Source organism: Schistocerca cancellata, chromosome 2 (genome assembly GCF_023864275.1).
Source record: "Schistocerca cancellata isolate TAMUIC-IGC-003103 chromosome 2, iqSchCanc2.1, whole genome shotgun sequence".
Taxonomy (NCBI): domain Eukaryota; kingdom Metazoa; phylum Arthropoda; class Insecta; order Orthoptera; family Acrididae; genus Schistocerca; species Schistocerca cancellata.
Window position 1 is genome coordinate 82,917,753 of NC_064627.1, and position 17,105 is coordinate 82,934,857.

General features: G+C 40.1%; 1 protein-coding gene across 2 annotated transcripts in view; it reads right to left on the reverse strand.

Moving 5' to 3' along the window:
• The window catches only part of LOC126161354 (26S proteasome non-ATPase regulatory subunit 1), a 386,202-nt gene that overhangs the window by 352,009 nt on the left and 17,088 nt on the right, over positions 1-17,105 (reverse strand). For both annotated transcript variants that reach the window (XM_049917122.1, XM_049917121.1), the window contains exons 4-7: positions 14,290-14,483; positions 9,639-9,851; positions 8,101-8,313; positions 4,380-4,606 (exon numbers count right to left, since the gene is read on the reverse strand). In XM_049917122.1, the coding sequence (XP_049773079.1) occupies positions 4,380-4,606; positions 8,101-8,313; positions 9,639-9,851; positions 14,290-14,483 (847 nt within the window). The remainder of the gene's footprint in view (positions 1-4,379; positions 4,607-8,100; positions 8,314-9,638; positions 9,852-14,289; positions 14,484-17,105) is intronic.

Sequence of the window (17,105 nt, forward strand, 5' to 3'; positions counted from 1 at the left end):
CTGAAGATTAAGTGGGTAGACAATGTAACTAATGAGGTGGTAACAGAATTGGGGAGAAAATAAATATGTGGCACAACCTGACTAAAAGAAGGGATCAGCTGATAGGACACATTTTGAGACATCAAGGGACCATCAATTTAGACTGGAGGTAACTGGGGTTTAAGACCCAAGAGATGAATACAGTAAGATGATTCAGAAGGATGTACGTTGCAGTATAGTTATTTGGAGATAATGAAAAATGAAAAATTTACTGGCCAGGATATCCCCTTCGGGATTCGGCTGCTGTATTGCGAGACTTTTTAGTTGACACCACTTTTGCGACCTGCGTGTCAATGATGATGAAAATTATGATGAAAGGCACACAACACCCAGTCCCCTGCTGGCAATCGAACCTGGTCCCCTTTGCATGGTCGGCGGTAATGCTACCACTGCGCCATGGAGGTGGTCCTGAAGGCGATGAGACTTGCACAGGTTAGAGTAGCATGGAGAGCTCCATTAAACCAGTCTTTGAACTGAAGGTGATGACGCCAGTAGCAGCAACAACAGCAAGTTTAAAGTAACATTGTTGAAGCACATTTCCATTTTTGTTATTTTGTTCTGCTTGTTCTTCCTGGGATATGGCATCCCAAGTGTCACCAATTTGATTCAACAGCAGTTCCAGCTGCATATAAACTTTTTTATGCAGTATCAATACCAGAGAAGGAAAGTTGCTACTCACCATATAGCGGAGATGCTGATTCGCGACAGACACAATAAAAAGATTCACGCAATTAAAGCTTTCGGCCATTAAGGCCTCTGTCAGCAGTACACGCACGCGCGCACACACACACACACACACACACACACACACACACACACACACACACACACACACACACACAGCACCTTCTCTCCTGCCCTCCATCCAAACTGCAACACTTGACTGTCCTCCACTCCCACCATACTATCCCTCCCCCTCCCCACCCCAGCCTCCTCCTTACCCACACCGAGTCGCCACTCCCATCATGCACTGGTGCTGCTGTTCGCAGTGTGGTCTCAGCTCTCGGAGACTGCAGATGTGCTGCAAGTGTGTGTGTGTGTGTGTGTGTGTGTGTGTGTGTGTGGGCGCGCGCGTGTGTGTGTTTTATTATGCCTATCGCGACTCAGCATCCCCGCTATATGGTGAGTAGCAACTTTCCTTCTCTGGTATTATTACATTCCATCCTGGATTTTCCATTGTTTGATTTTTATGCAGTAGGAGTTGCTATTCAGTTGGTACTGTGGGGGTGGGGAGAGGGGAGGGTGACAAGCATGTAACAGGCCATTTGGTGTTCACCATTTACCTCAAACCACCCTGACATTTAGCACAACTGTTCCACAGGAAAATGCTACATGAAACATGGGGAAGAGAGGCCTTGGTGGTGAAAGTTATCAGCAGAATGTAGTGTTGTCTTGAGTTTTCTGCAATTGACACACACTCCAAATAAGCCTAGACATCTGCTGTCACACCATAATACAGCAAACATCTCACACTGAAGAGACACAGCAAATCAAGAGGAAGCGCAATTCGCCTGACTGACCCAATCATTTTCTTTGCTTCGAGGCCTACTGACACTGCTCACTTGCCAACTCGATCTTAACTGACCATGCCTTGCCACTAAGAAAGTGTGTGTGCATAGTATGTGGCAGGTCTTCACATTTAGCTCTCCATGCAATCCTGTTATCTGCTACGCTGTTTGTTTTCTTACAATTGTTTCCTATCCTTATACCATCTCCTCCTCCTCTTCCCCCCACCCCCATTCACCATTCCTTCCACTGCATCCATCAGTGAACAATCTCTTCTCACACAATTTCCAAGTCAAATGTGTTTCCTCCTTCTGATTGCCTTTAAAATTTCTCTCTCTTCCCCCACTCTTCTCAACATTTTATTTCTCACTTAGTCTGCCCATTTTATGCCTTCCATCCCCCTCCAAATCCAAATTTCAAATGCTTCTATTCTTCTTTCTTCCCCTATCTTCAGTGTCCACATCTCAGCTCCATATAATGTCACACTCCATATAAAGTGCTTCACCAGTTTCTTCCTTAAGTCCCTGTTCACACACCTACATAGAAGTCTCCTCTTCTTGTTAAATGTCTCCATGTCTCCTTGGCAACTGCTATACATGTTTTCACCTCCTTATTACATATAGTGTTGTCTGTAATTATGCTTCCCAGGCATCTTAAATCGCTAACTCTTTCTATATCTTCCTGCTCTAATTTTTAGTTGCTTTTATTTTCCTTATAGTTTTTTATTTTCCTTATAATTATCACCATGCATTTTGTCTTTTCTTATTATTCTCTTTCCAAGTTTCCCACAGGTCTTACTTAACTCATTTCACATTCCAACCATAGCTTTTTCACTCTCTGCAACCTCATATCTGCAAGGCTGATACATTCTATCCTTCTGCCACCTACCCACACCCCTCTTTTTATTTCAAACATTTCTAAATTGTTACAGATATATGTTAAAGAGTATTGCCTCATTCCCCTTCCAATTGTGCTTTCCACAGTTGTCTCCATTCCAAATATGCACTCTTATTTTTGGTTTTAGATGTAGGTTCTTAATCAGCCTTCTATCCCTCCAGTCAACACCATTGTTTATTCTACTGTGCTCTATCACAGGCTTTCTCCAAGTCAATGAAAACAGTATAAACTTCTATTTCTCTTTCAATGTATCTCTCGCCTATAATTCTCAGCAGTCCAACTGCATACCTTGTATCTTCCCCTCTTCTAAATCCATACTGCTCTTGTGCATACGTTTTTTCCACTCTACTGTGAAGTCTATGTATCACCCTTAGTGGAACTTTTGCTGCATGAGATATTGAACTTACGGTTCTAAAATCCTCACATTTCTTGGCACTGCTTTTTTCTCAATCAGGATCATTACTGCCTAGTGGAAGTCACCGGGCCATTTACCTTTCTCATACATCTTACACACATGTAAGTTAGTTCTTCCATACCACTATTCTCAAGGCTCTTAAACAATTCTGCTGGTATTCCATCAATTCCACTAGCTTTATGATTCTTCATCTCTCTTAAAGCCCCCTCTACTCCTCCTTCCAAGATCCTGTACCCACTATGAAATGTGACAATGTGAGGTGGTGTGTCAGTGTCTGGACCCAACAAGAGCAACAGAGAACAGCATGTTTAGTAGTAATAACATGAAGTAATTGTGGAAACATCTGCTGCGAGAAAGGCCAATAACTAACTTTTATTAAAAAAAATAGGGGTTGTAATTCTAAGAGTTGGCAAGGTATTCGACACAGCAAAATTAATTTTTTTGTACACTGTATACTGCTGATACTGCTACCTGAACACTTCAGTAATTGTAGCCAATCTCCAATCATTGGCTGTAGCTGACCTTTTTCTTTGAACAGTCTACCTCTGACTACCGATCAGTCTGTCAACACACTATTCATTCCAAAAAAGAAACACACATAGAAGATGTGGTGATGACAATTTCTTATAAAGCAACTTAACTATGAAAAATCTGCTAAAATTATTAGAAAATTCCAAATTTGGCACACAAAATAGTACATCTGCTCTTCTGAGTGTTTACCAAAAACTATCCTCCTATTGGTAACACCAAGAAGATGCAGTACCACAAAAAGTGCCCTTGCTGACACTACTGTTGTAGGCTTTAGTCCAATGAGCTGCACTGCTTCCTGTGGTGCCCATTACCAGCTGCCAGGTTATCACAGTATGCACATTACCATTCTCTGTACACAGTAAAAAGTGTATGTACTAGTCATCAGTTTATAGTCTTTGAGCACGTCGTGTGCCCTCCACATTTTCTGTAGATGCTCATCCCCTTAGTTTCTTCATCCACCAATAACATACAAACGGATCAGGTAAAATACACCATTACATTAACATTTTACCATGGGAAAAAAAAGGCCAACAGATCTGCCACAGCATACTTAACAGACTGATTGTCAGAACCACCCAACATACTTGGGAAGGCGGGCTCTTGCAAATCATTGCTCTGACGAAAGATGAGACCAAGAAGTATAGACCTTTGACATTTTTATTTATGAGACCAAGTAGCCCCATTTTAAAAAATATATATTGTATAACAACAAGATGATAAGACAAGAAGAATTTTTTACAGTTTTATTACCAGTTTTTAGGAACATTTAACATTCTATAATCCTAAACTGAGATGATGATTAAGCTGAAAGTGGGTAGATAACACTATAAAATGTATATCACTATACAGACACACTACTCCTGAACTGATGGTGACCTCTATTAATACATGTTCTATGTACACACACACACACACACACACACACTTACAGTGACTCTGAAAATTTTTTGGAAACTAATATGTAAATAATGTTTACAATTCTGTAACTTACCGAAGGAACTGATCACTCGTCGTGCCACTGTGCATGTAAGCATTGGCAATAACTGTGGCAGTATGACATATAGATACTCTGATAGCATCTTTTGTGTTTTTGAGTATAAGCATATCAGAATGGTTGCTACGAATGAGAAACTGCAAGTGGAGATCTATGGATACTTCACCACTAAGAATGCTTGATAGTTTCTCGATACGCAACTGATGTAACTTCTCATCTTCATTCTAGGAGGAAAAAAATTCTAATGAGTTTACACAGACACATGAACAATTCAAACTTAAATATTTATGTAACAGGATGTGTGAAAGTGGTTTGCAGAATACGTAAATAGATGGTCACAGCTGTATTGTATTAAATTTCAAGTATATCTTAAGAAAATATTACCACAATATGTGAAGTGAGAGTTTTAAATCAGCACCATGCATGTTAAATTAAATAATCTCCAGTTTATATGAAAAGTAGAAAAACTTCTCTATTAGATTCTTTCACGACTATGCAGAGGATAGGATCTGACATTTCTTTTTTCCCCACTCAAGATCCACGTGTAACAAAAAAATATAATGTAATTGTATAGATAAAAAATCTACTCACTAAGCGGTGGCAGAACATGCACATAAAAGAAGGCTAAAATTATACAAGCTTTCAGAGCCAGAGGCTCCTTCTTCTGGCAGAAGGGTTGAAGGGGAAGGAAGACAGGTGAAAGAAAGAGACTGGAGAGGTCTAGGAAAAGGGGTAGACTTCAGAAAAGTCGCCCAGGACAGACTTCACAGATGGGATGAGAAGGAAAAACTGATTCTTGGGGACTGCACCTGATGAGATCTGAAAATATGAGGTCTTAATGGTAGAAGACAGGGAATTACTGCTGAAACTTCATGTACAAGTTAGTAAGAGTGAAAAGCTAAGACTATTGTACGTAACAGAGTTGGGAGGCAGACAGCAAAAAACAGACAGGTAAAAAAATTAAAAAGTAGAAAAGTAAAACAAGAGTGAAGAAAGGAGTAGTTACTGTAAAGAAATGCTGAGACTGAAGAAATTAATGTAAATTAAGGCCAGATGGATGACGAGAACCAAGGACACGTCATAGTGTTAGTTCCCACCTGTGGAGTTCTGAGAAACTGCTTGTCTGGGGGAAGACCCAGATGGTGCATGTGGTGCAACAAGCACTGAGGTCACAACTGTCATATTGTAAAGCATGCTCTGCAACAGGATATTGTTGCCTATGCCCATTCATCCTAATAGTCATGCAGGTGTAAAAGGCCGAACAGCTGGTATATGATATGTCATTTCACAGGTGGCTCTCTTTTTGGTAGTATATGTTTTGCCATTTACAGGGCTGGTGTAGATGGTGGTAGGAGGGTGCATAGGGCAAGTCTTTCACAAGTATGGTCAGAGGGGTAGGAGCCATAGGGTAGGGAGATGGGTGCAGAAGGAGTGTAGGGTCTGACAAGGATATTGCTGAGATTGAGAGGGAGACGGGAAGCTATTCTACGTGTGGTGGGCAAAATATCAGACAGAATGTATCTCATTTCAGGCATATTTTAGGAAGTCATAATCTTGTCAAAGTAGCTGATTAATATATTCCAGACCAGGATAATACTGAGTGACAACTTGTATGCCCCGAAGTTGTTTTTTGGATTGGATGTCATGGCCCTGGAAACCTGCTTTTGAACTAGGCTGGTGGGGTAATTACATCCAGTGAAGGCAGAGGTGAGAATTGCAGTGTATTGCTGTAAAGAGTCTGCATCTGAACAAATGCAAGGTCGCATGGGAGGGAATGTTTCACATGGAAGGGGCAACTGTCAAAATGTAAATACCGTTGGTTGTCAGTAGCTTTAATAGGCAGGAGAGAGTAGCTGGCCTTTGGTGAGGACAAGACAAACATCAAGAAAAATGGCACGGGATTTGGTACAGGACCATGCGAAATGTAACTGGGGGGGAGGGATATTCAGATATTTTAGGAATTTTATCAGGTCGGCATGAGTCCTTATGGAAAAGTTGTCATCAATGTCTCTAAACCAAACCAGGGGCTCAAGACCTATGGATCCCAGGAAATCTCCCTCCAAGTGAACCATGAAAAGGTTGGCATAGGAAGGAGCCACCATGGTTCGCATGGTTGTACCCCTGATCTGTTTGTATGTCTGCCCCTCAAAGGTGAAGTAGTAGTTGGTAAGCATAAAGTTTGTTAAGGACATCATCGGTTTTGAATTAGGTGGGCACTGACTGAAAAAATGTTCAGCAGCAGACAGACCACATATGTAGTGATGTTGGTTTAGAGGGAGGTGGCATCAATGGAGCAAGGTGTTTGGTGGGAGTGGCACGGGTGCAGATTTCAGACAATCTAAGAAATGGTTGGTGTCTTTGCAGGTGCTGATCAACTAAGGCAGATATATGTTCGGTGGGTGTTTTGAAGCCAGCAACTATAGGACAGCCAGGATGATTGGGTCTGTGGATCTTAGGAAGAAGGTAAAAGTTGGGGAAGCGTGGTTTGGGTGGAGTAAGAAGTTCTATGGGCTGAGGTATTAGTCCTTGTGAGGATCCTGCGGTTTTATGGATGGACTGCAGGTCAGTTTGAATCAAAGGGATGGGACTTGATGGCAGGTGCTGTACATAGAAGTGTCAGACAGCTGGCATGGACCTTCACTAACACACTCCTTTCAATCAACTACCATAGTGGTAGATCCTTTGTCTGCTGGGAGGATAATGATGGAGTCATTACCTTTCAGGGAATGCAGATTGGTTGGTTGGTTTGGGGTATACAGCGTCATCAACAGCGTCATCAGTCCCTTTTTCCTTATGCAAACAAGGCTCAAGGTACAAAAATACCCAAGTACGTTGGAGAAAATAAATGGGGGAAAAGGAATGGGGAACCACACCTAAACACAAAACGAATGGAACAAACAAAAAAGGGGGAAAACTTACACCACAAGGAAAAATAGAAGAAGGTAATAAAACCATAGATCAGATGATCTAGGCTGGCTGATCACAATGATAAAAAAAGGATGAACCAGCCACTCTGCAACACATTAAAATGTCCACCCCAAGAAAACAAGGCAAGATGAACACAAGTAGGGAAAAGACGACCACCAAGACAAACAAATGCAAAGAAAGTGCAACAGAGTTAAAATGGAGAGAGGGTGGCGACCTTGGAGAGAAGGCTACATGTGCACCCTTAGATGGTATGATAAAAAAACCATCAGGAATAAAATGTAAAACTAAATCTGCTGTTGAGGCATTGTCACCAAACACTGAAGGTAGGGTGCTGGGAAGGTTAGAAGTCCGACGAAGAAGGGCTAAAAGTGGACAGTCCAGCAAGATATGGACAACAGTCATATGTGAGCCACAGTGACACTGAGGTGGGTCCTCGCGACAGAGGAGGTAGCCATGTCTTAGCCACGTATGGCCAATGCGGAGCCGGCACAGAACCACAGATTCCCTGCAAGAGGCCCACATGGAGGCCTTAATGGCATGCATATTGAGATTATGCCATTTCGCCTACAAAATCTGATAAACCTTGCAGCGTAATAATGATTGCAGGTCAATCATGGGGATGCCAATCTCCAGAAGCAGTTTCTGTGTAGTACCTTAGATAATGGTAGACAATCACTACAAGAACAATAACCGCAACAGTTATGCTCAGTTCGTGATTTTTTCTGATAACTGACACCTCAGTTTGAAAATGGCAGAATTTCGATAATTTGTGAGGCTGAGGGATACATACCAGATTTTCAAGTTTGCGTTCTGTTTTTATTTCTTGTTCACCAGCAGAAGCAGTGGTGGTCTCTGAAGTATCAGTCTTTTTCTCCACGGTGTCACTTGTACCAGTCGGTATGGGAGCTGTTGCTCTTAATGCCTGGAGGACTCTGCCGAGAAACTGCTGAGTTGCACTCTCATACAGGTCAAAGGCGATCTGGCATGCCATCAATGCACTGTCCTGTGGGAAGAGAAATCTTAAAAAATGTACTTTGCAGATGGGTAATAAGTCACTCATAACCAAATGAAGAAAAAAAATCATGTGTTCTTAACAACCAACAATTAAGTCTAAAATCTATAATTTCATGCCATACAGTAGATTAATTACATGGCTATTTGTATGTATCCTTAACCACATGGTAAGCAATGAGGTACTCCAGTTTACATATCACAAAATAAACCTTTATGACAACATGCGAGCATTCTGGGTGCATTTTACGTAGAAATCTGAGATGCGGTTTTACATATTACGGCTGAGGAAGATCACCTTTCCTTTATCACTTTAAAATAACTTCGGAGCAAGTTTAAATCTGTTGGACATATTCATCATAAAAAATGGCACAGGTCTGAAAGTTCTCTGCTTCTGTGAATTAGAAACAAAACTTGTCTGGATGAACTGCACTGTTTTGAAAAATAAAATAAAAATAAATAAAATAAAAAATAAATAAAATAAAAAATAAATAAAATAAAAAATAAATAAAAACAAAAAAATAAAAAATTTGAAATATCTGGGAAGTAATAAATCACACGATAGAAAGACCGGCATGGGATAACAACGACATGGAATGGAAACATTGCCACTCATCACATAGAGGAGGCACCGAGTAACACACAGGCACAATGAAAAATAATACTAGAAATATTCAGCTAAAGCACAAAGCCCTTCTTCGTAAGTAAAAATCTCACATCTGAAGAAGATTTCTAGAATTATTTTTCACTCTAGCTGTCTGCGCCTCAATGCATCATCTACATGGTGAGTAGCACCCTAATCTTTCCATATTGTTGAAGACTAAATCGGCTATCCAACATTCTGGAGTTTAGATGTGAAAAATGGATCATAAGGAAGAAAGAAAGATAAGAACAGAGCACAAGCAACTGAGGTGGGTATCAGAGGCACTACTGGTATTATAAGAAATAAACAACACACAATTCAGAATGAAAATGAATGCCCCGACATTTAAATTAAGATTACTTAATTTCAACAACAGTTTCCCTTGAGCTGCTGGATATCCTAAGAATTTAGCTCCTCAATCAGAAGAGCAGGTATGGTAATCAGCTATACAGAGCTTCCTCAAACTCATCCAACTGTAACGGTGTGAACACCGACACCGAGTTCTTACTGTTACATCTTCAGAGAAGGCTGGCACAACATTTACCATCCTGTATGTTGTCCAAGATATATAAACTAAGCCTCACGAATAGTGCCAATTCATACATTTCCTCTCTTTGAATATAACAAAATATGCTGAAGTAACAGCTTTTTACTGTATAATACATAACACTTACCTCTGTATCCTTGCTAAGTTTGTCCAGAACCTCTGCTACAGCCAAAGGGTCGTCAAGAAAGATGAGACACTGACACATGTTAACATAATCTGGAGTGGCAAGATTCCTATACAGATCAACTAATGACCTAAGAACTGTGTTCCTGAATCCACGGTTCTGAATGAGGCTCATTGCCACCTGGAAGGCGTATGTTAACATTCCAAATACGTCATCCTGAAAAGATAAAATATATTTTTGTTTTTCCCCAAAATGAATAGTGATAGCAAATCAAGTTGTACATAAACTGGAAGATTTCATGCCAGACACCTATGGATATTTATAAATTTGTTTGTGAATTATTCGAGTGATGAAGTAACAGTAGAGTTACTAGTTTCAAAAGGCGGTATCCAAACTCCAGTGGCTGTATATGCTTCTACATCATGATATTATTGCAATACTCATAAATGCATTTCGTGTGTTGCAGCACTGAGATATTCCACCCATTAAATGATTAACACACATTTTTATCAAGAGTAAAGAGTTCCTCAGCAAACCATAAAATTATGAAGAATTGTTGCCAAGTACCTATTTTCAGAAGGTTATGCAGATGGTATGTAACACTATCTCAACTTTCTGAACTAGAAGTTTCCTCCTTAGGGAGGAGAAACAGGTAGTTTGGGAAGGTCAAAAAAGAATGGTAGGTCACTCCAACAGCAGGCTGAGAAGGACCACTTGTGAGGACAAAGAGAAGACAAAAGAGCATAACACATAATTCATTTCCTCTTTTTTAATAGTACTGCAATACATTTTATTGTATATCAATTATGTTTCACATAAAAAGTACTGGACAACATTGTAACTAAAACAGTATGGTAAGATCACATGCCACTTTCGAACATTACTCAGACAGCAGTATGCAAATATATGACTTTCTAATTCTGAGAAATCACCAAGTATGTATTCATAGCACCCAACTTCAAAGGGGATAAACACAAATTCTTACCATAAAGAAGGGCCAGCAGCAAATACAGTAAATATTTTTCATTATTACTATAATGTTGCTCATTAAAAGCTATTCTATGAAAAATTATGATTGAGATGTACAAGGTAAAAAAAGGGAATGGGGTCATTAGGAAAAGTTTTGTATGTCATGGTGTTAGGACTGAAACTGCCCTACTGCTACATCCTCAGATAATGTGCCACAGAAATGAGGCCTTTGCCTGCAGGGAGGAGGATGAAGCAGTAGTGATGATGATGTTTGGTTTGTGGGGCGCTCAACTGCGTGGTTATCAGCGCCCGTACAATTACCCAATCTTTGCTCAGTCCAATTTCGCCACTTTCCTGGATGATGATGAAATGATGAGGACAACACAAACACCCAGTCATCTCGAGGCAGGTGAAAATCCCTGACCCCGCCGGGAATCGAACCCGGATGAAGCAGTAGTGTCTGCCTTGAAGTTGCATATAATTTAGGGCTGGCAGTTTGCTCATATTTTTCAGGCTGGACCGAGAGGAGACACTGGAAGAGAGGAACCTTTGGGGTGCCAAGAGCGGGTGGTACTTATATCTACATACATACATCACAAGCCACCATATGGTGCATGGTGGAAGGTACCTTTTATCGCTACCAGTCATTTCATTTTCTATTTAACTCTCAAATTGAGGGGCAAATGACTGTCCATATGCCACCATACGAGCCCTAATTTCTCTTATCTTTATGGTCCTTATGTGAAACATGCATTGGTGGCAGCAGAATCTTTGTGCAGTCAGCTTCAAATTCCAGTTCTCTAAAGTTTTTTTTCAATAGAGTTTAGAGAAAAGAGTGTAGTCTCCCCTCCAGAGATGCCCATTTGAGTTCTCAAATCATCTCCATAATACTCTTGTGTTGATCGAAGCTACTGGTAACAAATCTAGCTTAATCTAACCTGGTGGTGATCGTGAATACCCAAGCAGTATACAAGAATAGGTCATGCTAGTGTTATGTATGCAGTCTCTTTTATACATGAGTATCACTTTGTTAAAATTCTGCCACCAAACAAAAGTTGGCCATTTGCCTTCTCTACTGCAGTTCTTACACGATAGTTCAATTCACATCTTTTTGCAACATTAAACCTGCATATTTCATAGACATCACAATGTCAAACAGCATAGTACTAATGCCACACTGCAACATTACGGCATTGTTTTTCCTACTTGTCTACATTAACTTACATTTCCTACATTTCGAACTATCTGCCATTCATCACACCAACTAGACATCTTGTCTACACCATCTTGTATCTTTAGGCCGACTCGACGACAACAACTTCCCATACACCACAGCACCATCAGTAAACATCAGCTCTCGCTGTCAGACCATTTATGTATATAGAGAATAAGCACACTTCCCTGCGGCCCTCCTAGCAGTACCCTTGTCTCTGATGAACACAGGACACTGTACCATTGGTAAGGATAGGTAGAGGGAACACTTTATTTCATTTCTATAATAATGAGTGAGATCACCAACTAGTTTTATTTTGCTGCAATTGTCAACACTTTTGGCCCATACTGAGACAGATTCAGACTCATGTTTTTTACAATGATCACCAACAGCATGGTGGACATGTAATATGATTTACCCATCTCTCTGTTGTAGACTAGAGTCAGATACTTCCCCAAAATCTAGAAATATGGGATTTGCCTGTTGCCTTTCACACATGGTTTGCAAGGTATCATGTGAGAAAAGGGCAAGCTGAATTTCATATTTGTGATGCCTTCTGAATCTGTGCTTTTTTGTGGACAAAAGCTTGTATGCCTCAAGGAAATTTACTGCATTCTAACCAAGAATAGGTTCAAGAATTCTGCAGCAAACTGATGTTAAGGATACTGGACTATAATTTTGCATATCTGTTCTTTTATCCTTCTTAGTATTGAGGAAGAGGAGAGTCTGTCTAGCATCTGGGTTGACATGGTTTGATACTTGTTCTGTTGCTTTAACCCAAACTACCCAAATGTCACATGCCTCAATACACTACGTAGCCAAAGCTAAGAAATTTGTCAAACTAGATGTCAATCTCCACTTCTCAGATGGCTCCACATAAACGCAGCTGTCCATATTAAGCACACCAACCACCAACAGTATCTGTAGTTTGACAGCTGTCATTTGTTCCATGCCAAAAAGTCTCTTCCTTACAGTCTCGTCACCTGTGGACATCGCGTCTGCAGTGGAAAGCAGGTGTCAACATATACCATTAACATTATCAGAACTTTTAATGATAGACAATATACTATCCATAAATCTCCTGAGCCGTTTGCTCCTCTTGACACCAGTAAACCTGTTAACCTAGTGACCAACCATTACTCCTCTGGTGCTCACCTCAGCCTTGAGAAACTCCACCGCACACTCCGCCTAGGCTTCGACTACCTTTCTTTGTGCCCTGAGATGGGGGATATTCAAATCAAAATTCTATCTAGATCCCATTAAGTAGCAGTCTGCTACCCACACAACCTACAGAATATCCTTGTACACCCTCATTCCAATCCTACACCCCACAGGTCATTCACTTATGGTTGGCCCAGGTGCAAGACCTGTCCCATATACAAATGCATCACCACTTACCATAGCCCAGTCACAGGCATTTCCTATCCAAGAAAAGGCAAGGGCACAGATGAAAGCAGCCACGTTATACATCAACTATGTTGGAATTACTGTGCAACATTCTATGTGGGCATGACAAATAACTGACTGTCTAATCACATGAATGGTCAGGGTAGTCTCACAGGATGGGACGAGACCCTGACCCAGGGTTCTGGGCAACTTTTCCAAACTCTCCCAATTTCCTAAGCCTCACCAGTACTTTCTCTTCATCTTCCTTCCTTCCTTCCTCTTCAACCCTTCTGCCAGAAGCAGCAGCCACTGACTCCAAAAGCCTGCAAATTTCTATACTTTTATATGTGTGTTGTCCTGCAGCCACTTTGGGGAGTTTGTTTTGTTTTGTTTTAGGGCGCAAACACTACTAGGATCATAAGCGCCCACTTTGGTGAGTAAAAACTGTATTTAGGTATTTCTGTTTAAATGAAGAGTGGCTACTTGTGTACATGTATTTATATAATGTATATTTAATCAATGTATACATCCAGATGAAATCCATAGACTGTATATTGTTTACAAATGTGTATTAGATAGATGGGTCCTTCTCAACCGATGATCTAACCGACTTTCCCATCCTTCCCAAATCTATCCCTGTTTCTTGCCATTGCAAATTACATGATAGTTCTTCTTTTACTTTAAATCTATCTATTGGCAGTAGAAGAAATTTGCCCCCTGAAGAAGGCCACTGGCCAGCCATTTAGTGCCATTTCAGTAATTTAGTACCAAACACCTCTGAACAAGCAAGCTTCAGCTCATCAGTGTGTGTCCATAATTAAACTAATGAAACACCCAAAAAAGTCAATTAAATTTGGAAAATTACTTACGAACTAACATTCATTCTGTCCTCCCCCCCCCCCTCCCCAAACACACACACACACACACACACACACACACACACACACACACACACAAATGAAATTTAACATGGAGGAGGAAAGCAAATTTTAGCATTAAATCATAAATCAGCTGAAAACATAAAGAGAGGAATATCTGGCAAAGTGAAAATTTGTAGACCATAAGAGTGAATGAAAATTTTCTCACAGATTCTTTAATAGCTCTTTCAAAGATATCCATCCGACGAGTTTCCAGTGCTAGACCAAGAGCCTGGCGGTATTGCCCATCATCAAGACAGCGCTGGAACATTCTATTTACAATAGCTTCCAAACGGTGATCAATCTTCTTCGCATCTTCAGCATTTGCTGTACGCTGCTGTGTGTAGAAATCAATACATTTTGCTGCAACCAAAAAATGCAAATGTGTAAGAATAATTTCAAATAAGTCTCCATAATCTAGCAACAATGCAGCATTAGAAGCAGCAAAAACATTGCATTAACATATCAAGATTAACTCCATTAAGTAAATGCAGAAATTTTCTTTTGCTTTTACAAAACAGTGAATTTATAATACAGCGGAACCTAGATACAACAACATTCAAATGATCTTGAAAATTATGTTGTTATAAACGAGTGTTGTAACAGAGATTCGTATTGTCAGTCTATTGTGATGGAAAATGGAAAAGAACAAATTTATTTAGCCTTATTTTACTTTGCATACAGGTTTCACTCTTAAGCTTACATGCACACAGTATACATAGTGGTGCATCTAGTACTCACCAAACTTCTTAACTTAGGAATGACAGTCATTTTACTCTGTTGTCCATTTGCCCAATACATACTTTCTAAATAACGTTCTGTGTTCATTATTTTATTTGCAATTTCACTGCTCCCTCCCCTAGCTTCATAGAACATGTTCATAATCTTAATGGCTACTCAAGTGCCACTCTCAGTAGGATCAGCACTTTCTTTCTTTCTCCTCCTCCTCCTCAGCTCACATCATGATCACTGTGACCCACATTCTTCATTTCATTTGCAATTTAGTCTTCAGTTTGCACTTCATTTGTAATAAGGTCATCCTCTATTGTTGCATATATTTCATAGTTGCACTGACAGAGTATCACAGTTTGTTTCTTGCAGCAATCCATATGGTGCCAGATCAGTGTTATCACACGTATCTTCAGTTGCAGTGGCATTAATTCCTTCATTTGTGATTCCTGCATGACAGAGGTCTTGATGGTTTGGGCTATGACCCAGCTACAAGCTTTGGTGAAGTATCTGCCCAGATCCTTCAGTGTGACAGAATAACCCTACTTTTTCTCAATGCACAGTATCATTTTCAGGAATATGAGCTTACAAGAGTGGCATTTCAGACTACTGATTAATCCTTGGTCCATGGGCTGCAATAAGCTTTTGTATTTGCAGGAAGAAAAACAAACATAATATTCTCCAGACCAGAAAGCGCAGGATGTGGTGGACAGTTGCCAGTTAGAACCAGTATCTTCAATTTCTGACTTCTATGTTCCCAATCCCAATGCCGTATTACAGTTCAAAAAGTTCACAGGTCATCCAGGAATTTGTTAGCATTGTAACACACTGGCAGATTTTTTACATGTTTAGAACAGCTTTTTTTAACTGCCTGATTTAAGATCCATTTTGTTCAAATGCAGTAACAATTTTATTATTGTTCTTCCAAATCATTTGGACTGTGGAATTTATGAGGCCAAACTGATGGCATAATTCAATCCTTTTAGCTCCATTCTCGATTTAGTTAATCACTCACTTTTTCTTTTACTGCCATGCTATTCAAAATGCGTGCACTTCATAGAAGATTGTTATGGAAACTAATACCACATGTACTGTTGATGAGTTCTGTGACTGTCACCACTATTGTAGTATGAATGGTTGGTTGGTTTGGGGAAGGAGACCAGACAGCGTGGTCATCGGTCTCATCGGATTAGGGAAGGATGGGGAAGGAAGTCGGCCGTGCCCTTTCAGAGGAACCATCCCGGCATTTGCCTGGAGTGATTTAGGGAAATCACGGAAAACCTAAATCAGGATGGCCGGACGCGGGATGTGTAGTATGAATGCCCTAGGATAACAATCAGGTGAGTAATCTATCCAACACCTATTGCCAATGGAATGGCAGAGATAACAATATGCTAAGTAGTCTTATTACAACAGATTTCCTTCTACAGTACGTTGATTCTTGGAAAATATTGTTGCTAAATGAGATAAAGTGATGTTACATATGAGGTATACACATATACATCTGTCTTATTAAGCAAGGATGAAAAGTATGTTTATTACGAAGAATACGGACATACCACAGAAATCACAATGTTCTAGCCAAGTTGTCATAACCAATGTCGTTATAAGAAAGTTTAAACAGTAAACAGATAGAATTCCTCGTTTGTATTCAATTGGTAAGAATAGGGAATACCAACAACAACATTTATATGCAAATGTTTTCTCAGTCTATTAAATGCTTACACTTTCTGAATATCTTCTTAGGTAGGAGTTTACATTAACGTACTATTTTGACATCAACCACCTATTCTACCTAACTGATTAACAGCTAGCAGGTTCTGAAATAATACCTCTACAGGGTGTATACAGGGACAAGGAAAAAAAATTCCCGGATTATTCCCGGATTTCTCCCGGATATCCCGTTTAAAAAATATGCTTTTTCCCGGGCGACCTACTGTCACTTAGCACAGAAAAAGTTCCCTCGGAACTGTAAAACTTATCAATCCTTTGAATGGTTAACGTTTTATATAATCGCGTAGAACTTCCCGGAAAAAAAAGAAAAGCCGGAGCAGAGAAGTTTTGGAAAGACCTTTGATTTGCAGCAACATATACGCTGCATATTTTCGTATTACGAAAGTATAAATTCGAATTGCACCAAACACAGCTTGTTAGTTTCCGGAGCGTTGCAACCGAGGTTGTGATGTCCTTTTGTAAGCAAGTCATATCTCAAGCCACGAGATCTCGCCAGCCGATGACAGCAGCTATTCAGAGCAT